General features: G+C 35.4%; 1 protein-coding gene across 8 annotated transcripts in view; it reads left to right on the top strand.

The window, feature by feature from the left end:
* TTLL7 (tubulin tyrosine ligase like 7) overlaps positions 1–22,760 on the top strand; it is a 70,859-nt gene extending 48,099 nt beyond the window's left edge. For 4 of the 8 annotated variants that reach the window (XM_061451616.1, XM_061451614.1, XM_061451617.1 and 1 more), the window contains 7 exons: positions 703–910; positions 1,908–2,188; positions 5,778–5,912; positions 7,729–7,809; positions 13,221–13,381; positions 17,496–17,669; positions 20,448–22,760. In XM_061451616.1, coding sequence (XP_061307600.1) covers positions 703–910; positions 1,908–2,188; positions 5,778–5,912; positions 7,729–7,809; positions 13,221–13,381; positions 17,496–17,669; positions 20,448–20,568 — 1,161 coding nt within the window. In that variant the 3' untranslated portion in view covers positions 20,569–22,760. Of the gene's footprint in view, positions 1–702; positions 911–1,907; positions 2,189–5,777; positions 5,913–7,728; positions 7,810–12,176; positions 13,015–13,220; positions 13,382–17,495; positions 17,670–17,990; positions 18,112–20,447 lie in introns of those variants that run through there. The other 4 variants (XR_009743090.1, XM_061451620.1, XM_061451621.1 and 1 more) reach the window with 4 other exon arrangements.
* Positions 22,761–23,085: the final 325 nt, after the last annotated feature.

Genomic DNA, 23,085 nt, shown 5'->3' with positions numbered 1-23,085 from the left:
TTCTTAGGATAGTAAATATAATGGAGGATATGGCATTTTTTTTTTTTGTCTGCCTGATGGTAGGTGGAAAAAGAAATATTTTCATTTGTAGTTTGTGTTCTTCCATCAGTTTCTCTGTCTCCTATGTTTTGATTTTTGTGTCAGTATTGGTAATAGCACAAGATTAATTACCCAGTGACACTGAATCCCATGTGCGTATGGGACACCAAACCCACCTAGTGTAGCCTGCTATATTCTTACAGTTTCTCCTTTCTGCAGGATGTGGATTAACCACTTTCTCTTTCAGACGTATGCCTGCCAGAGTTCCCCGATGTATTTCTTTACTTCACATTGATCACTGCTAAGCTATAGCTTCAGTTATTGCAAATATCAGTGAGGGATTGAAACTGATTGTAAATGTATTCTGTATCGCTTGATTTATGATTCAGTATGTCTGGTAGTGTGATACTTGAAATAGAACATTTCTTTTTCCTTTACTATGTTATGCTGCTGTTCATGTAAGAAAGATAAGGATTCCTGTGTAGTGAATATTTAAGAGCTTTCTCTAAAATTAAGGACAAACTTCCCAACTAATTTTAAATATGTACAAATGAACCTGCCTGAATGAGAGATCTAGTGTGATACTAAGGCATTCTTTTGGGATTCTGAAAAAAAATTATTTCTTGGGTGTTTTTCTTTCTTTTTCTATTTTTTTTTCTTTAGCCCCTGTATTCAATGCCAGAAAGTGCACAGCCCTTAAGGAAACTTAAGTACTACAATAGTGATAGTACTTGCGATAGCAGTAGCAGTATTTCAGAATCGGCAGAAGAAACTGAAAAGGAAGATCAAAAGGAAGATCACAATGAGAAAAAAGAGAAAAAGGTTTCATATGATCTTGAAGAAAATAAATGCAAATCTTTGGAACGATCAGGTGAGTTAAATGATCACTTTTCCAAGTAAGCCTGGCATTTACAATGATTTATATGAAATGCTTCAGAATTGTAGAATGTATCAATATTTGTAACCAGTTTAACACTGCTTTCCTTGTTTTGTCATCTCTAAAATATTTTCTAAATGAATGAAAAAAAAATAAAAATAAAAAAAAATAAAAATAAAACCCAGACAAAATAAATATTCTTTTGCCAGGAATGCTAAAGATGCCAGGAATGCTAAAGAGAGAAAGATACAGCTGGGCTGCACTTGGAAATGGTGTGAATGATTTTTTTTTTTTTTTCTTTTCTCTGTGAAAGATAGTCTTATTAAGCTTGAATTCACTGGAATATAGAAAGGATAAAGAAATTTATCTGGAGACATATAGAAAGTAATTTATTCCAGATGAGATCCCTGCAGGTTTTTTTTTGTAATTGTTTTCTTGCTGCAAAGCATTAGTGTGAGCATGTTCTGTTGAACATGGTAGATACAGCATGTTATCTTTTTGTTTTAGCATTGTATTGTCTCAAAGAATCATGTTATTACACATATATAATGCTGCTTTTAAAATTTTATTTTTCATAGCAGCATCCTTTATTTAGCAGAAGACAATAGCTCTGCAGGAGCTGGATCTGCAAATACGGGGTTCATCAATCAAATTTTATCTCCTGCTTCCGTACTCTTACAGTCAGGAAGCCACACACAGTAGCCATATACTTCTTGACCTATAGAGCATCTGATAGGTGTTATGGAGGATTGGAGTCTACCTGATTAAAGCTGACTATGAGGAAGAAATAAATGATCTTATAGAGTATGTAAAGAATATATTATTAGGGAATCTGACACCACTGACTGTTACAGATATAGTTAGTTAACATACAGTATAGTACCACATATGTGCACATCTGTTGGTCATACATGCTGATAGTTACAAAGAGTGAAAAATGGGTGTTAAGAGAGTAAGAAATAATTACATCATTCATTTAATTTGTCTGCAGGTAGAACAAACTGGAAACCTTCAATTAAAAATACAAAATCTCCATCAAATTCATCCACCACATCATCCGCAGGTCCAATAAGACGTTCTGTAAGTTGCCCTCGTTCAATATCGATATTGACTATGCAGTCACAGGCAGCTGAGCAACGTCCCTTTTCAGCCAAAACATCTCTGCAAATGCAGCGTGCATCTTCAGTGAATAGGTCTCATTCCTTAAGTCGTAGCCCTACTTCAGCCAGGGTCTCTCAGACATCCAGCGTGGGAACTATGAACTCCTCAGGGGTGAGTTAACAGCAGTTCCATTCAAAATGAGTTCTATTGCTGTAAAATGCAATAAATACCTTACTAAATTCTTACAGTGTTAGAAAACTTGAGGTACTATAGCCAATGGTATTTTGACAGAAACCCAGGAATATAAGATCTCTAGACCTACATATTGGCACAGGTACAGGTTGGACAGAGAAGAGATTCAAAGCAGCCCTGCAGAGAAGGACTTGGGGGTGTTTGTCAATGAGAAACTTAATATGAGCCAGCGGTGTGTGCTTGCAGCCCAGAAAGCCAACCGTATCCTGGACTGCATCAAAAGGAGCATGACCAGCAGGTTGAAGGAGGTGATCCTGCCCCTCTACTCTGCTCTCGTGAGACCTCACCTGGAGTATTGTGTGCAGTTCTGGTGTCCATAAAAAGGACATGCAACTGTTGAAACAAGTCCAGAGGAGGGCCACGAGGATGATCAGGGGACTGGAGCACCTCCCATATGAAGACAGGCTGAGGAAGTTGGGGCTGTTCAGCCTGGAGAAGGCTGCATGGAGACCTCATAGCAGCCTTCCAGTATCTGAAGGGGGTCTATAGGGATGCTGGGGAGGGACTCTTCATTAGGGACTGTAGTGACAGGACAAGGGGTAACGGGTTAAAACTTAAACAGGGGAAGTTTAGGTTGGATATAAGAAGGAAATTCTTTCCTGTTAGGGTGGTGAAGCACTGGAATGGGTTGCCCAGGGAGGCTGTGAACGCTCTATCCCTGGCTGTGTTCAAGGCCAGGTTGGACGGAGCCTTGGGTGGCATGGTTTAGTGTGAGGTGTCCCTGCCCATGGCAGGGGGGTTGGAACTTGATGATCTTAAGGTCCTTTCTAACCCTAACCATTCTATGATTCTATGATACAACTTACAGTGAGTGCTAGATGTGATGTTTCAGTTTCTGGTGTTGCAATAGAGATGTTACAGCTTTTGAGAACAATTTTTTGAATATAGAAAGTTTTTACCTCCCTTAAAAAGTTCCTCTGGTTTGTTTGAGGACTGTTGGTTCTGAAATAAGGATGTACCTGCCTTCAAAATCTTGACAATAATAACAATACATCAATATTGTTGTCATCAAAATTCAAAACCAGTGTATAATACAAGGCTAAATACACTGTACCAGAATAAGACATTAGTAAAACTTCATATGAGTGTCCATTGGAGAAGAAGGTGTAATTAATTTTCAACCAACTGTATCTATTTTGCATACAGTATACCACTGGAGTACAGCTCTACTTCCAAAGTGAACATTTTTGAATTTGTAGGTAGTCCTTGTTATCTTTAGGATTTACCACTGCAATAACTGTCTTAGAAGCCATCTTTGTTTTTTAAGTGAAGATAAAACTTCTTTCATTTTGAAGCCTGTCCCTAAGACAGACAAACATTTAGACCCAGGTAGTCAAACTAAATAATTAATAGAATTAATAAATCAGATTAAACACTTTTAGCTGCTTAGAATTTGTATGGCTCATTGTAATTTCACAGTGTACTTCCAAATCATACATTGTTTTTCCTTTTGTGACCAGACTGTCATCCCCTTTGGTATCTCCTTCACAGTCCAGGCATTTCTTCTTTTGTGTTTGCATGATGGACCACATATCCACTTATGCCTAGGTAGTGTTTGCTGGGATCAGTCCACAGTCTCGTTCAATACTGTACTGTGTGCTGGTGCCAGTGTATTTCCATTCATGCTGTGGTGCCTGACCTATATATTTCATCACCCAAATAATTCACCTGGAGATGGGGAAAACAAATTGGGACTTGTAACCCATATCTGCAGCCTTTCTCTAGTGCGGTGAGCTTTGGTTGTGAGAAATCCTTTTGTAATGCTAATTAACTTGCATCCTAGTGTTTACTGTCTCTAATCATCATTTCTGTCTGGTAGAACGCTCATTGTCTGTTTTGCCTGTGAGATTTTGTCTAAATGATGAAAAAAGATCCTTTTAAAATTGTGTGCTGACATCTTGTGAAATACTCCTTAACATGGTTTTCCATCTTTAAAGTCAGCTAATAGAATTGGAAAGACATTAGGAATGTGTCTTCACCACAACGCGTTAAAGGTATTTTTTATCACATTAGCTATCTCAAGTTTAAAAACTACCCTTTTATCATCAAGATGTACTCTGAGAGTTTAATGAGACAGGGCTAATATAGATTTTTCTATTCACATTAACTTTATATCAAATACAAATTACTGAAAGATTAAAAACAGTCTCTTACCATCTGACATTAAAAATGGGCTAGTCACTTAAATTAACATTAGTAAGAAACCATAGTCTCTTTTTCACTGGGAAAGCTCCACCACGGACATGATCTTGATATGCAGAACAGTATGTTGGGTGATAGAGCTTAGGTCATGCTTCTTAAAATAATGTGAATAAAATTACTTACAGAATGGATAGGAAGCACTCATAATTTAGCACTGTATTCTGAATGGAATTCATAATAATTATTTTTGCAACTAAGAATAATATACTATATATTACTGCTAGAATAAATTTAAAATTGATAAATTGTAACTTACTAAAAAGAAATAATTTGTGTGTGATAAAGTATTAGTTTCTATATCTTTTGGGCAAGAAAAAGCAATATATTGCCATTTTTGGAGGCTGCTTAGATCCAAATGTTCTAAAAGTATGGAAACCATAGAATAAGCCATTTACCATTAGGAATTACAGCCACGTTATTATAAGAGTTATAGACAAAGGTGGACTTGGAAATAACTGCTATGTTATTATTTCAACCATGTTATTTTGCATCATATAGTAAAATATTTTGTTATGCTTGAAAATATTTATCACCTACTTAAGCAAAAATATCCCACAGTAAGTATTGTAGGTTCTTACAAAATACAAAGATTTAGAAATGCCTAAAAATTTCATGCTTAAAAAAATGTAAAATTAAGCCCACTTTTTCTTGCAAATGCAAAAGTAAAGAAAGAGGATCAGAATTACAGCCTAAGATTTAAAGAAAACCCTCAAACCCTCCAGAGATGGTCTTACTCAGACACCGTAGGGGTTCAAGCTGGTGTTGCTATCAAAAGCACTGCTATTTTAAACAGAATCATGGACAATCAAAGACACTGTCAGAACCCCCACTGACCACAGTAGGAGCAAAGCGTCCTTACTTTTTAATGCTTCCTGAAATCTTGGCACAGTGACACATAATTGGCAGTTTTTGTTAAATTGTTGCAATGCAGAACTGAAAGGAAGCTTTTTATGTCTAATAATTTTTTTATTATGCTGAATATAAATTCCAAGTCTGCTATCTACATTTCAAATTCATATTTTAAAAGGTGGGCATCATAAATATTGAATCTGTATTTCTTTATTCTGTTTCCAACAAATATTTGAACAGTTTTTCTTTAATTTCTTGACAACTATAAGTAACGGTGATGCATTAATGTACGTGAGGCATATGTGTGTATATTAGTTATGTATTAAATAATGTCTATACAGTTTACTAATATATTTTATGTCACCCTATTTAGAATTTATTTTTGTTGAGGAAACACTTTTGTAATGTGATCTAATGACATGCCTGATTCTTTCCTCTGCTTCATACTGGTTTTTAGAGTGAGTCTTTGCTGCAACAGAAAACGAAAGAGCAAGAAGTTGCTTTAACAAAAGAAACTCTTCTAATTATCAATGACATGAGAATGAAGTTCCCAGGCAAAACAGATGAAGAATCAGAATTCATTATAGAAGATGTAAGTATCTATAAATAAGAAAAGAATAACAGGCTGGACACTTATTGTTTAGGCCACTAAAAGAAGGAAAATAGAAAGCTTAATTTATGATTCATGAGCTTCTGTGGCCTTGAAACTTCCAAAACTCGGAACAGAACAGTTCAAAAGATTTTAAAATCTTGGGGCTTTGTATGCTTTCTGACCTTAAAAGTGCAGCACTGAAAACATTCCTATGTCTTTATAAAATATATGAGAAACCATCAGGAAGGTTAGGAAAATTCAAGTTTTCATTGTGGAAAAAGTTCAAACTTTTAAGTAAGATAAGAAGAATGTTACAATTCATATTTCATTTGATATTGTTAGTACAGATCTTGACATGTTTAACTTCTCTTGCATAGGCATACTAGAGAACTTGGAATGGCATGCTGCAAGACATACTGAAAGTTTGGTAGTCATATTTTGGTAGTCACCAGTCACATTCATTTTGGCTCATCTAGTCTGCCATGTTACCCTTTCTTACATCCAGCATTGTCCTGAACCTCATAATTTGATACCAAAGCCACATGAAATGATGCCCAATCCAAAGGGCAATTAAAAAGTAGTATCTAATATGAAGACATATAAGCAGAAAATACATGTTACCTAAATTTTTTTTTTAATATTTAGTGCAAAGAAACTAACATCAGCTGGAAAAAGAAATAAATGAAGATAGAAGTTCTTTTCACAGAATCACAGAATTGTTAGGGTTGGCAGGAACCTCTAGAGATCATCTAGTCCAACCCCCCTGCCAAGGCAGGTTCGCTTAGAGCAGTCTAGTAGAAATATGGAGGTATCTAGTAACTTACATTAACACTTGTATTCTGCTGTAGTGAGCACAGTGTGTTAAAACTAATCTAATACATTGTTCATCCAGGGCTGTCCTTTGCTCTGCATGCTCTCAAAATGTTGATTATGCCTCCAGTAATCTGTGCAGCTACACCAGAGTGGAAAGGAATTCTCCTGTAGCAATAGTTGATTTGGGTGATTCTGGAAGATAGTATTCATAACTAGGATATTGAGTTTCTCATCCTAGAAACAGAAATAAAATGCTTCATTACATTTTCACCTTCAGACAAGTGTGTTGGTATCTGTACGTATGGGAGTGTGTGTGTACGCGCTCCATCTAGTGGTGCGTTCTTATGCAATGTTAGCATGGTTATAAATACACTATATTATTGCAGAATTGTTTTATAAATTCTTCTGGTCTCAACCAGTTTCTGATGGGAAATAATATTTCATAATGGAAGGAAAAAGGTAACAGCATAATAGTTGTCAAAACTTGTCATAGTCTGGAATAGAATAGAAAGATAAAATTAAAATAAAAATGTATATTCACAGTTTAAGCTATTTTGGTATCACTTAGACATCATAAAAGCAGCATATTGCAGTTAATGTATGATCATTTACAGAAAGGATGTTTTCAAAGGAAGTCTAATGTCCTTTATGCAGCAAACCCCCTGACTATTAACTAGATTAACAGTTATTGAACTTATTGCTGTGGTCAAGGAATCTAAGTTGAGTCACTCAAGAAAAGATTTTACCTGCTTTATAGCGTATGAATGTCAGAATCAGGTGGAAAAGAGGGTAGGATTAAACTGAAAGATTGCACACATCTGTGCAAATGTTCGCCCATATAAATTGGCAAATATTTTTCCGTTTCTTTTAGGGAAAAATTATTTTCACAGAGGTCTTTTAGATACTCACACTTTTTAGCATTAGCAGAGCTTGTGAATGAAATGCCAGATTTCAGTTGGTTTTATGTGTTTTTCTTTTATCTTGTATTTTGCAATGACTACAGATCATGGATAACTGGAAGTATCACAAAACAAAAGTGGCATCCTATTGGTTGATAAAACTGGATTCTGTAAAACAACGAAAAGTAAGTGACCTATATTTAATTTTCTGAAGATCATCTGAAGCAGACACATACCAGTATTTCTGCTGGTGTTTACCAGTAGCTGGGTGTGACTTGAGATACTAAAATACTGGCTATTAATACTAACGTATATATGAATTAATTCCATTGCAGGAAATTATGTTGCTCCATATTTAGATAAGCATAATTATCCTGGAATATAATTTCAAAACCAATTCCTTAGAAGATTATTCTCTTGAAAGAAAAGCAAACAAATAAATGATTAGTGCTTAAATACCTGATTTTGCAAACACTCTTAGAAATGTATAGATTCAGAAGATTTGATTGTTAAGGGATGAAACATTCAGCAGTTTCAGAGTTTCAGACCAGGCATATCAAAACTTCATTAGACTTAGTGATACCATACTTGGTTATTTAAATCTCTGACCCACAGTATTATGAAGATCATGTTAAGAAAAAAATAGACCTACCAAGCAAAGATTATTGACATTGTTATAATGTTCAACTGGTTTAGTCTTGCAAAGGACTAATTACATTTGTTTATCATTCTGCCTTCACTCATCTGCTATTTGGAGCTACTGTTGTGCGTAGCATCTAAGGAGTTTTTAATCTGTTTAAAAGCTGATTTACGCTGGTATGTCAGTCATATCTGTATGTCATCTGTCAGTCAAAATAATCTTCCCAGTGTAGTATCTGTTTTCCTTCATATAGCAGAAATTACATCTATTAGTAATACTTTGGTGCTCCTAAAGCAGTATTTTGGGTCTTTCTCTGCCTCAGTCACTGACACATTATGTGGATTAGCATATCAGGCCCAGGCATATAATCTCAGTTTCACAATCTATTTTTATAGACCATAAAAGAAAGAGACAATCAAAATGCTGTATACATGATATTAAAAATGGAAAAGGTTGGTAGATGATTGTTATAGAAGAACAGAAGAACTATTTCAGGTCCTCATCTCAAATTACTTTTTATAAAATCAGCAGTATGATCCTCAGTCTTTGAAACTGTATTTTATTGAATATTTCATTAAATGCTTGTATTTTCATACTGGACAGAGAAAACGTTCATTCAGTGTGATGTCATCAGATAGAATTATATTTGACTATTCAATTTAAGTTCAGATATTAAATGGAGTATGTGTCCACACAGCTTTATAAAACTAAATTACACATGACAAACTGAAGAACTTGGAGGAGGATATAGTTTGATCAAAATTCTTCTCAAACCATGTCAAATGGCAGCACAGCTCTATTATTTAGCAGAATTATTTCTTCTGCCATTGACAGGAGTCAGTATAGCAGCCATCTCCATTGGCTGAAATTGTGTCATTTCTTGTTTGATGTCTACAGTTATTCTACTGAACAGTCCTTTGCTTAAAGTGATCTCATTTCTTTTTAATTACAGGAAAGAGTGCTGTAACCCCAATATACATGTGCATAGGTCTTTTCTATTGTGTGTGTTTGGCAGTTCTAGCCTTTAGCCCCAAACCAGAGACTCTTGGTGGGGTTTACAGAAAACGGTGATATCAAGAGCGAGCTGCTAGGAGGGAGGAACAGAGAAGTACATACATACATACATAATAGGGCCCAAAATTCACACCGCTGTTACACTGGAGATGTCATTTTCTCAGCAGGAATCTTTGGGACAGTTGGAACTGGTGGGTGATAGGGACATGTTGCTGGAATTGCTCACTGTAATCTAGGACGTCACAAGCATGGAAAGAAGTCATCAGATTGGGCCCACCATTGCAACTGAGATAATGGGGCTTTCACACAAGACTGGTTAAGGTGTCTTTTTCAACCCTTCCTCATAAATCATAACTTTGGGAAGGTGTTGCCACAGGGAGAGTGATAAATTTGCTCTTTGAGGGACTGAGACTTTTTACTATACATTCTTCAACTGCTTTTCCTAAGCTCCTTTTGGGCGTCTGCCTTAATTTACCTGTGTCTGTCTGATTTTGGTTTTGTTTGCTTACTTTGTTTTGGTGTTTTGGTTTTGTTTTCTTGTTTTTTTTTTTTTTTTTTGTCCTTTTTTGTTTCAGTCTATTCAGAATTTTCTCATTTAAGCATTATTTCAGAAAGCCAACAATAAAGGTTAGTTCTGTCCTCTATATGACTGACAATCCAAGGGCACATGTACAAAGTCAGGATGATACAAGTTGATATGCTAGATTGTTATTAGCAAAAACTGCACAATCAGAAATGTGGATTTCTTTGCTCTTCCTGTAAGGACATCTTTTACAATTTAGGAGACTTATAATTCCTGAAAGCATTAGTGGGCCCTTCATCTTTGCTTGCACTGGAAGTGATTTGCCTTTACTTTTTTAAACTGCTTTTAACCTCAATCCCTTCAAGCAATCAGATAGTTATTCTTAGAAAGGTAGTTTATAAAAATGGATTAACTTTGACAATGACATTGCAGCTGAGGACTGCCAAATGTGTAAGCTTTTGTTGATTTGAAAGAAGTATGTTTTATATTCCAATGAGGTGGATAAAGGAGAAGTGAGCTCAAGGTGGAGAATATTTATGCAAGTAAGGAATCTGTCTCAAAGGTACCTTCTGCAACTTTGTGAAATATAAACCAGAAACTCAGTCCCCTTTATTATACTACGAGGAAATTCTAGCACACATGAAGAAAATTCCTGTGCAATGTACTAGATTTCACAATGTTCATCTCTGACAGCTATATTTGCTTAACAGTTATTCAACACGACGTAGAAAAATTTAACTTCTGCTCGTATTCTTAGTGTGTAATATTCTGTCATTACAGCAGAGCTACAGAAGGCATTTAGAAGCAAGTTGAGAGTAAACTGATGCTAAAGTGAAATTTAGTCTCCCAAGACTTATAGGAAAGAGAGACTTTTATGGGAGGAGCTGAGAATGCTTCGTGTTACATCACTTTACGTAATTTCTTTAAAAGTGTTTTGATGGTTACCAGAGGGTTTTGAATATGCTCTTTCATAACATCTTGTTCTATTACACCTAGATAATTGGTTATGTTAAAGTAAATGATGTAAATTAAACAGAAAGATGAAGGCAAGCTAGGAAAATTAACTTTGAAAAATGAGGATGTAGGTTTTATGAAGTTCCAGCTCAAGATGCCTTGTCTCTTTTCTTAAATGGATGATTGAGGCCATGGTTGCAAATTAAGAACAATTAACTGAGACATGTTTCCCCGTTGGCATATTGGCAATATCAACACAGTAAAAACAACAAGAAGGTTGGTTTGTTTTTTTTTCTTTCCCAGAGTACCTTGCAGCCTTCAGCTTAAGGTTCAGTCCTTAGTTTTCTTCAACTCCAGGTGCTAAAGTAAAAGAAAACAGCTCTACATTGGTATCATAGTCCTTACTTCATGTCTTTTGGACTACTGAGAGAATCTGTGGGGGGTGGAATTGTTCTGTTTTACACACACAGATAAATTACTATCAGTCAGTGTAACATTTCAAAGGAATGTATAGTTGATCCCTTAGGTAATTTAGGAACTAGATTCAAATGGATGTATACAATCACAGCTGGCCTTTTGTGTGGGGAAAGCCTTAATTTAGGCAAGACACAGTGAAAAGACTGCTTGAGAAGTATTAAGATAGTAGACTAATGCTGCTAAGGGAATGTCTGAAAATCTGGGCGCATTCCACTGCTCCATGGAGCAGTCCAAAACCTGGGCTTAGCTCCTGCAGTTACTAAACAAGCTCACCATTCTTAGGTTATAATTTACTACTCTCTTTATCTCGCTCTGGAAGGAAGAGGCCACAGGGGTGGTTTTTAACATGTTGGACACCTGCATTCATAAAGATTCTCAGCAGAGAGAATACAGTGCACTCTACTTGCATTGGGTTATTATGCATATGGAATTAGTGCAAGACCTGTGCATGCAGACTACTCCTACGTCTTCAAAAAGAGGTTAAGTAACATTTAAATGACACATTTCATCAAGGTTGTCATTATCACACATCTATAGATTTTCTGCCCATTAAGCATTACTCTTGACTATGTAGCTTCATTGTGCTATTGCAAGCATTTTGTTTATCTGTGCTTTGTTTCCTTCATCATGTCTAATCAGACTATTTATAAACAACAGTTTGTTTTCCGGGACCAAAAATTGCAGTTCTTTACCATGTTTCCATACTTTACTGTTCTACTAAATTTCATTCACCTTTTGAGTGTCAGATGTTTCACTATGTGAATCAGTTTGTCAGAGAGATCTCAAAGTTTCCTGGGAAAGTATTACACCTTCTAATTTGCAACATCTTATACCAAATAAAGAATACCTCCATCGGTTCCTGCCCACTTGAGTCTGTTTTGTGAAAGAGGCAATAAGAATGTCTCTATAAGAAATCATGTTGATTTAACTGACTTTTTTGTTAGCAGGTTACATGCATCATAAGCTTTTTTTAGGACAGATTTTACACTGTTCAGAGTGCCAGTGTGGAGCCTAAATAATACTTTGGTCACAAAAATGTTCCCAGTCTTATTGATAGTATCTAATTAGACAGAAGCCAAGACACTCTGGAGCTTTTTTCTCTCCAGTGATTATGGAGGGTACCTAGAGGCCTGACTTAAGAGGATGCACAGATGTTTAAAACTAGGCAAGATGAATCCCACCTTCCGTGTCCCAGTTCAATGGGATATGCAAAGGTGTATCCAAGAGGACTACAATGAGTTGGATGTGCAACTACCTTGTAAGCATGTGTGTGCACTGAGTAGTTAAGACTTACCGTGTAGGCTGCTCAGTGCTATACTGAATGCAGCTTAGCATTTTCTTCACCCACATCTTTACATATGTGCATTTAAATGTAGTCTGTATGTAATAAATTTGTTGCGTTTCTATAAAGATAGCTATTTTAAATATCTTGCTGGTTGTTTTCTTATTACTTATTTCATTACATAGTTTCCTGCATGAAAGCTAAACTAGTATGGCTTGATCTAGGGTAACACTGAGCTTAAACAGACATTAAACTAAGAGCAATTTGTAGCTTTTCAGAACATTTTAGTTCTTTATAAAATAGATGGTATTTTAAAAGAAACTGGGGAAAAAGATATAATCTTCAAATAGATAATATTTGGGTTGTTAATTATATTCTAGTCTGTAATTGTGCCATTTTATTTCTTTTAAACTTTTTGTTATTTAAACGAACTAGTGTTGAAGTGACTCAAAAAAATTGAAATGAACTTTACTGTAAGAAAAATAAAATATTTTTACTTGGCTTTGCGAAATGTTGACAGAAAAGCATATCATAAAAGTTTGCTGATGAATGCACAGAAATGAAACAGACATCTGTGGGAATTTATAGCTATGCAGTCATCTGTGCGTGTGTGTTTGTGTGTATGTGTGCAGTGAGTCAGAAACCAGTTTGGTTTAGGTTTTGCAATATGCCTTCGCTTTGATTTGGTTGGAATACTCTTTCCTAGATTTTGGATATAGTCAAGACAAGTGTTCGTGCAGTTCTACAGCATGTCTGGAAGGCTCCAGACATTGAAAATTTACATCTTTACCGTCTCTTTAACCGTGTATTTAATCGCTTACTTTGGAGCCATGGTCAAGGTCTATGGAACTGTTTCTGTAATTCAGGGTAAGCCCATTTTTCTTATCTTAGTCTTCTTCATAACTTCACAATTACCATCAATGCTGCATACTTTTTTGCTCATTTTCATTCAAGAGAATGCAGTAATATACTGAACTCGTTTTAAAACCATCTAGAGATACAGTAGAATTAGAAATCTGTTAATCTAGGCCAGCATTTCAGTAATAGAATCAGACATTTAGTAATGTATTTGCAAATATAATAATCTAAGCAAAAAAAAAAAATCTCATTTTCAAAATGTCTGAGCTTTAGGTCAACTCTTTCATAGGATGGTGCACAATTTTGATGCCAGTCCATTCTAAATGTCAAATGTGGACTTACCATCATCATAAATTACTGTGATATTTATCTGAGCTTTACAAAGGAAGAATTCAGTCACAAGTGAAGCTGACATCTCATGCTAAATGCAGTGTCAGTTCTCTGATTTACCAAGGATGAGTCTGAATTGCCGTGCTTGATTTTACTGTTTTCCAAACTGGTGGGAATTTAAGTATACAGAGAATAGGAAATGTCCACACCGAGGTAAGCAGGAGGTTTTGATTTGGGTAGCAAATACAAGTTTTTTATGGGGAAGAAAAGGTCAGGCCGTATATTGAAAGTTCAGCATTCTACACTTTAAAATGTACATTCCTGAAATGAAAGGCATTCATGTAAGGATAGGTTTGGAGGACCAGATCATAGGTATAAAAGAATCTCCCTGCTCTGATTTATTCATAAAACAAGAATACAAATGTTTAAATATTAAATATATTGAATATAAAAAGACATTTTTATTTAAGCATATTGAATGTATAAAGAATGGGAGGGGGTTTGATTAGCTTGCATAACAAACGAGTATGCTGATGGATATTGTATGTACAAAGGAATCATTCAGTATGTTCTTCACACGTAACCATTTGTCCTATGTACAGAATGTATATAATGCACTTGTTAGTTGTTTCCCGACAAAATGGGTAACAAGAAGAAGAAGGATCTAAGGATATGCAAAAGGTCATGAGGTTTTGGCAATTTCTTTACCATTATCTTCTGCTTGCTGAAGGCTTGCTGTTGTACAAGCCATTAGGAGTCTTTACACTTTTTTTTTTTTTCACCAAAATGGGCCATGGGAATATGTAGATAATGTCAGCCTTAAGGTTTTCTACAGGTAGGTACTGGTAGCAATGCAGCACACTCTAAAAGTTAAAGTAGGCTGAGAAAAGGTTTCCGTGTTTCCAAACCAAAACTGTTTTTTGGTATAATCCTCAGTAGCTGCAGGATTCCTTCTTCATGCCAGCAGAGATGTGTGAAGTCTTGGGTCCAAGTTCCATTTTTGTTGCAATAAAATATTATAATTACCTTTCCTTTTAATAATGCAGTTATTATTTTGAATTTTAGTGTGCAAATCTTCTAATATGCATGAAAACTTTTAGATTTTTTTTTTCTTTACAGAAAATGATTTCCCTTTGAACAACTCTGCTGCTCACTTGGCTTGGGAGAAGAGTCTTTGAGCCAGCATAAGAGTTCAATTAAGAGTAGGATATCTCATCTAGCATTATTTCATTCATGCAGAACAAGACAGCTGAGTCCAAAGTGGAGTCAGCTTTGCATTCTTTGCTATGTGAAAGTTTCTAAAAATACTATAAATGTAATATACAAATGTCCAATATGTGTAGAGATCACTCTGCATGTAATACACTTATTACAGAACTGACAGAGGAAAACAGAAAGGCTGTTTGTACTTTCCCAGTATGTAATTTACTCTGCTACAAGCATCCTTCTTCCTGTGTAATCCACAACAAAGAATTTAGGACAGGACCTCTGTAGCAGAAAGGCCAACTTCTCATTACTCTTCCCTAGAGTTCCTTGCACGACTTTAAAGAACAGATTGGAATAAACACAGGACATGTGTAGCATTTGGGAAAACATGTAGGGTAGGGGTATTAATGTGATAATTCAGAAACAACACAAGTATATGAAAATTTATTGATAAGTATAGTACTTTGACTATTCGTAAGATTTATGTTTTGGGAGAAAAGCAGAGCTGATAGCCTTAAGGTTTCCACTTGCTGGTTAGATCTCTTCTAGGCATATGCTATTTTAGAAAGAAGAATGAATAAAGAAACAAAACCTCAGAGAGCTACATCTGATTTAGTGTATGATAAACAAAATTAATAAGTGAAAACTGGTAGAACCAGTTGAGTTCAGATGGCTATAAAAAGAGTAACACATTATTGACAATATTGCACAATCAAGTATAATACTCTTTTATGGATCTGGGAAGGAGTCCATGATTTCTTACTAATGTATAGGAAACTAAACTTAGAGCATAACAAATTAAGTTTCCTTAGGTAATAGTACTCTGATCCCTGTTGACTGCAGTATAATGGAGTATGAGCTGAATCTGTGTAGCACATGGAGGAGACTGCACAGGCACATTTATATGAAAGTTCATTAAATTCACATATATAGTTCTAAATATCCATTTTTGTTGTTAGGCTAACTCTATACCACTATGTTCATAATTGACTATAGTTAGAGCACGCCACATTATTCTTCACTGATAAAATCCCTCCTAGCAGTGGGAAAGTGATCACAGACCTCACAGCCCAGAACCGAAAGAATTTATCAGGAGAGTTTCTTCCTGGGATTTTTGAGATTTATGGATTGAATTAGAATATAATTATGTGTAGCACTATGAATGACTATAATACTCAGAACTTCATCTTGCTGCTTTCTACAAACCATCACATGATTTTGTAAGGAAAGAATGAAGACAATAGATTAATTTTCATGTAAAAATAGAAGTGGAAAGCTCCCAGACACAGGAAACAATATTGAGAAAAGTATGTTGAAGAAAATACTAGCTCTTCAACTAGTAGAATTATTCTGCTTTTGATATTGAAACAGTTTTGGTGTCTTATAAACAACATTTCTTAATTCATTAGAATTTCAGCTAGAAAATACCATTTAGACTGAGGAGCCAGGCTGAAAAGTCAGTTAGCTGTACATACAGCTTATCTTTTAGTCACTGATGTTTATAATTCAGTCCTAATACAGCATGATATTAAAAATCTCAGTAGGCAGAAGTAAGCTTGCTGGTTCTTTGATTTTGTTTTAAGGACAAACTTCCTATACCAGGTTTGTGAAATCTACTGCTGATCTCAGTGGACAAGGCTAAATCATCCTGGATGCTATGTTGAAGCCAGATGCAGCAAATCTTCCTCAGTCTGTAAAATGATTCTTTAATAAACAACCCCCCCTCAAGCTTACAAACCATCTGTGCTACTGGATAATGTTCTGACCAAAAAATGCCGTCATAGGGACTGTGCTGCCCCTGAAATGGATGTAATGATCTGTAATCTGGTTGGAATTTGGCACAGCGGGGTGTTGAGGTGTATGCAAAGAGCTATTGTAATCTTCTGTGGTAAAACATACCTGGTTTATGTTGATATGGTTGGGTTTTGGGATTTGGGGGAAAAGATGTGGCTTTTTAAGAAAACAAAAAGGGTGATGGTCTGTATGTCAAAAAGTAATGCTGCTTTAGATACACTCTTCAAGTTCTACTTAATTTTAGAAGAACAACCCCGTATGACCAGATGGAAGAAGTAGTATTTGAATCACTAAACTAAGAAACTCTCCACATATGTTTATTTGATAAGGAAGCAGAGCACATACTAATCACCTGTAAATTACTACGATTATGCTGTATAGATATTTAGAAATAATTTATTACTGTTATAATTCCTTTAATATGACATCACATTTGCATTCAGGTGGTAGCCTGTTAAAAACAGTAAGTGGCTTTTGTTATTTCTGTTGTAAGATACATGCATGATTATGTGACAATAAATCGTTATGTGCTAAACCTATGTAATGGCCCTATAAATGCTTTAGGGAACAAACCATGTGAGAAATGGCTGTGAGCATTTCACATAGAAAGATTAACTTCTTAATTTGTGTTTTGGACTCTGCATCTGCCAGCATTTGTGTTGAATAGTATAGACCTTTCCTGTAAACAGACAAGGTCATGCTTTTTCTCTTGTTAAATCTGATACAAAGCAGTAAAGCTCCCAGGCTGCAATTTGTTACAGAAAACATGAACTCTTGTCTTTTTCCTTAACAGGAACTCTTGGGAAACCATACTGAGTAAAAGCACAGAGGTGGTGACTCCTGTGCAACTCCAGTGTTGCCAACGAATAGTACAGCTTTGTAAACACTGCCTGCTGGTGGTTTACAAATATTCATCAGACTCAAGAGGATCTCCAAATGGGAATAGCCTCCACTGGGATGATAGAAGGTATAAATTTTAATATTCTCTTACTAAATTATAAAGGATAATATCAGAACAGGTTTTAGTCTGTGTTGCTACCGCTACTCTTCTCTTTAAGCCTAGTTCACTATATATTAAAAAAAAAGGCAACCTCCCCAATATTTCCCTTGATCCTGAGCATCTATCATTCTAATCTCTCTAGCCCGCTCTTGAAGTGCTACTAGAAGAAGACTTAATATACACTTTTGTATAAAACTACACGTATTAAAGTCTTGCCTACTGCCTACACAGCTGCAGCAAAGGCTTTCCATACAGTGAACTGAAAATTTCCTTTCTTCCCCTTCTCAGATCCCTCAATGTCACTGATTCCAGATTTGCATTTGCATAGAGGTATCCTAACAGGTGTGATACTTCTGACTTCATATTCGCAGTGGGATGCTGTAGGGGTGCAGCTCCAGCCAAGGGTCAGGTAAGTGCCATCTGATTTACTGTATTGCACAGTTTTGCAAAGTTGATTTCCAAAACCTACAGATTGAAAGTTTTATTATTTCATCTTACAGAGCATAAATATATTTTCAAACCTTGCAAAACAGCATCATATAGTAAAAAATTATTTGGCACTTACCTGATTCTCCATTGGATGGTTTAGTTCTCCAACCAGGTACAACAGATAAAACTGAAAATGCTCCAACTGTGGGAGTCAACGGTTTTCAATTTAAGAGTCATAGCTGGAGAATTAAATGTAAGCTTCAAATTACGTAGGTTCCAAATTCTATCCATCAAGGCAATTTGAATTATTATGTATATAAACTTACAAATGCTTTGTTTATATAAAACATCTTACAGACATTATTTCATAGAAAAAGCTTTAGGAGTTTAATAGTACATGAAAAGCAAACCTTTGATATATTATCTGTTAAACTTATTTTGTGATTTAATTGCTTACTTGCTATATCTCAGACTAGTTATTTGATACACTGAACACATTTGTTATTGTCATATGGATCTCAAGGCACTCTTACAAAATTTAAAACCAACCAGAAACTGAATTTGTTTGGTCTCAGCAAAAATAGAAGTATGCTAGCCACAAAACAAATCATATTCAATATTAACATCTACTGAGCTATAGCAAGAGTGTGGTAAAGTAATTTGGATAAGACTAGAAAATCTTCAATGTTGAAGTTTTTATTGCTTTTACTGTTAATACTGCAGAAAATTTTTCATCATGACCAACCACAAACTATTCAAACAGATCGGATTACTCTAATGTACTGCAGCTAACAGGCTTGCATTTGGGAAGTGGTGAATGGGACGGTCCAACAGAACTTTCTCATCTGCAGTTTCTGTGTTTCTTTGGACGCTGATTGGAAGTTTATTCATAGATTTCACAGGCTAGAGGAATCTAAGCCCTCTCCTAGTGTATGTCTTCAGCAACAGAGTATCATGATAATTCTGACTGATTAAAATATCTCCACAAATGTTACATATATAGTCTGGATATAGCAATATACTGGTTAACCATGATATTCTGAATTTGTAAAAAGAGAGACAAATATGGAAATAAATGCTCTTCCTCATTATGCCCCACAACTGTAAGGTAATGAACTATTTTTCTAGAAATGGAAGAGCCACAATACAATTTCACTTCTCATCTAGTTTTCTGTTTTTAAATGATGTAAGAATCTGCACTACTAATAATAGTTTTCTTGACTCTCTGTAAAATTGTATGAAGTGCAAGAAAAGATCTGAATATAATTAATGTACAAGAAGTCTTTTTTCAAGACTTTATAAATCTAATTTGAAGAACTTTATTTTTTTTCTGAGCACAAACAATTTTTTTTGTTTCTGTTCATAAAACAAATGTTTGAAACTGAAGCTTTCAATGATAGCTTGTAAGTATCAAGTAGATATATGCAAGTAGATACCTCTTTAGCTGGGAAAATTTATTTGTACAGGGAGAAAGGAAAAGATAAAACCAGCCACACACACAAAAAAATTAAGCAATAATTTATACAATGTGTTGTGTTAATCCATCCTAACATTGACGTATTTCATTACAAAATGGTGATTTAATGTGGATGTTATTTTTGCACACTTACTGTGCTCATTTAATGACTTCTACATTAACTATTACTCCTGTCATTAGGAAATGCTAGATTTAAGAATGAATAATAGGCATATGATAAGTTACTCTTTGTAATTAATAAAAAAAAAATAAGAGAGGTGATGCAGTTGCCTGAATTTAAAAGGTAAGCAGTCACTGATGTGACTTACTACATTGCAGCATCACTGTTCCTTGTGTTAAAGCAGTGATGATAGTGTGTCTACTTTTAGGTAATTAGAGCTGGGAGACAAAGCTGAAAATTTGTTTTTTCCCTAATCAGCTTTTTTTTTTACAACTGAACTTTTTTATAAGCTGGTTAACATCAACTGCAATTTTTACCCAGTTTAAAGTAAATAAATAGTACTGTAATAACAGACAGCAATTGCTGAAGTATTAATTTTTGGAAGTAGTGTTACACAAAATACCACTGTTTGTTTACCCACTTGCTTTAAACAGGAGGGACTGGAAAGATTTTGATCCTCATAGAACATCTTGAAATTTCTCTAAGAGTTTCTTTGAATTTAGGTCTGTTTCCCAAGTTAGCTACTGCTTAGTGCCCTGTATATTTTATAAGTAATATTTATTGTACGCAATTTCTTGCATATGATTATTATAAGGTATGATACATGAAAAACTAATTCTTTTCCTCTTGAATGTCACTTTGCCAGTAAACTCTGCTATGTTTTTCATATCCTTTCTAGGTGTTTATTACCAGGACCTTCACTGTTCATCATGAAATCATCCTCGTCCAACATTAGCTGCAGTTCATCTGGAATGTCTCGCCCTAACATTTTGTTCACACACAGATACAGTCACTTGTGAAGCAAAAGGAAAGTTTCTGTTCTTTGTAAATAATGGCACTCCTTTTTCTTATTTTCTTTTTCCTTTCAAATTCAAATTTGTGATGGAGCTAAACATAAGCACTGTTACATGCTTACTACCATATTATGATAACATTTAGCTGAAACCTACTGTAAAAGCATAGCTTTCTTGGAAAGATAATAAACCTTGTTAAGCTGTTTACACACACATGTGAATGTGTAGATCTTGCTAAGTTTATAAGTAATTCCTTCCTACTAGAAATGTTATTTTTGCTGCAGAATATATAAAATAGAGTTGAATATTATAGTGTTATTTTGTAAGTACAATACATTGACCTGAATATTATTTATTGTAAAGCATAATATTTATTGTCTCAAATGTACCTGATCCTTTAACAAGGCAAATGATTAAAAAAATGTAGTAGAACAGTAAAACTGTAACAATCAGTGAAAATAATATGCTAATTTCTTGGACATGTTTAAAATAATCCCCAAAACTCTGTAAACCAAACTTAAAGCAGACATCTTTTTATTTCTCCTATGAAGTTACAAAATCTATTTAATGCTGCTATTTTTTGTAAGGGACGTGGTATAGTATCTTTTAGCCAAAGTGAAGACATCTAGTACACAAACATAAAAAAATACCAGTTCAGGCATTCAGTTTCTAATTGGATTCTTGTAATAGAATGGAAGCCAGTGTTTGTTACCAGGTTTTCATTCACATTACCTATGTCCTGTGCCTTTAAGTTTCCTTTGGGAGCAAGAAGTCATGTTCAACTTGCACAAGCATGCATAGTGCATAGTTTTTCTGTTTTACTGCACAAATGGTAAAGCAGACACTTTTAGGAAATACTGCAGCTATAATGTGTTATTTCAACCTTAAACTTATTGGTTTGTTGTAGTTTTTAGCATACAATTCAGTACATACCGTAGAATGTATCCTTGCAATAGACAGTATTTTCTAGATTTCTGACACCTTTACATGCCAGAAATCTAATTCATTAGAAAGCTGTCATTCAGATTCAGCATCCTGGGCCTGGCTGAAAGGCACAAAAAGACAACGAGCCAGAGCAGGAAACTAGTATTTGCTCTAACAAGATTTGGAACTGAAAACATCATTCAGGTTTTGCTACATACAGCAATTCATCCCACTCAACATTATGCCATGAGCCTTATTCACTATAGAAATAATTATTAAAAAACAATAATCGGTTAAACTAGATTTAAAAATGGATTAAGTTTTTTTAACTGAGTAAAGGACTAAAGGACAGAGTAGTTATTATTTACCAAAGACTTGTTTACTTACCAATCATGTAACCCTGAAACATGTTTATAAATTATCAATATCTTTCAGGTATCCTCAGGAGCAAGTATGTTAGAGGTTTTTGATATCCAGAGATTTAAGACAAATTTAAGAGACTTGAGATGTGAGATTGAAGTTGTCTGGAAAAGATTATTTTTTAAACTTTAGTCATTGCATATATAAAACTGGGAATTTGGGTGAGATTTTTGATGCCTGTGCTGTAGTGCCTCAGCTCTAGAACTGCAGGATATACGATAATGAAACTATTTGTAAACAATTAAAAAAAACCCTTGAGATTAGCCGGATACAAGCAGTCTTATGGTCTGGTAAAGTCTTCTTCATTTTTGTGGTAATACTGGTTTAGTAGTATAGTACATTCACAATAATTGAATATCTTTTTTGGTCCATACAGCAATGACTGATAAAGCATACTATGGTTATCTGTAAGACCTAATAAAAACTGTAAATTCTCGCCTCTTGGGAGAGACACTCACTGCATTCTGCTTTTGGCCACAAGCATAAACCCAGCTTCCAGCTTAGCTTGTCAGACTCAAACAGAGCCTTAGGAGAGTAGGTTCACATGCTTCCCTCCCCCCCATCCCGTAAATTACATTATGATCTCTATTCTCAGAAGCCAGTGCAGGGACAGTCAATTTGCATAGAATACTCTGCCAGCAGAAAGAGGGCTACTACCCGTACCTATGTGTATGGACAATTCTAGAAAAGAAAAAATACATTTAGTGTGTACAAAATTGGACCAGATGGTTGGTTTGCATCTGACATTACTTACTCTATTCATATTTCTGATAACCTTTCCTAAAGTGGTACTGTGTTCCTAATAATGTGTGAATCAATACTTCCAATAAATGTAATGCTACACTTTCCTCCCAGCTCCTCAGAACCGGTGTGTATGGTCTGTGGGTCAATGACGGGCTGCACCTACAGTCCTGCTCCGGGTAGTGCTGCTCCTGCTGCAAACCAGCAACGCTGCCTTTGTGCTACTAAATGCGCCCTTACGTAGTAATTACCTCAGGCCTTGGGCTCTTGCAGGCACCGCTGCGTCTGAACCTTCACCCGGGGCAGCAGCAGATCTGGTGCCCCTCAATCATGGAGGTGAAACGAGCTTGCTCAATGCCTCCCATGGTGTAGCAGGACCTCAGGCGTATTTCCGAGTTGTACCAGAGCCGCATTAGAAGGAAAAGGACACCGATGCAT

Source organism: Pezoporus flaviventris, unplaced genomic scaffold (genome assembly GCF_033815535.1).
Source record: "Pezoporus flaviventris isolate CSIRO_AGI_PZ_B2104156 unplaced genomic scaffold, CSIRO_AGI_Pfla_v1 ptg000013l, whole genome shotgun sequence".
NCBI classification, from domain to species: Eukaryota; Metazoa; Chordata; class Aves; order Psittaciformes; family Psittacidae; genus Pezoporus; species Pezoporus flaviventris.
Note: the sequence above shows the minus strand (reverse complement) of the source record. Positions and strands in the feature narration are given on the sequence as shown.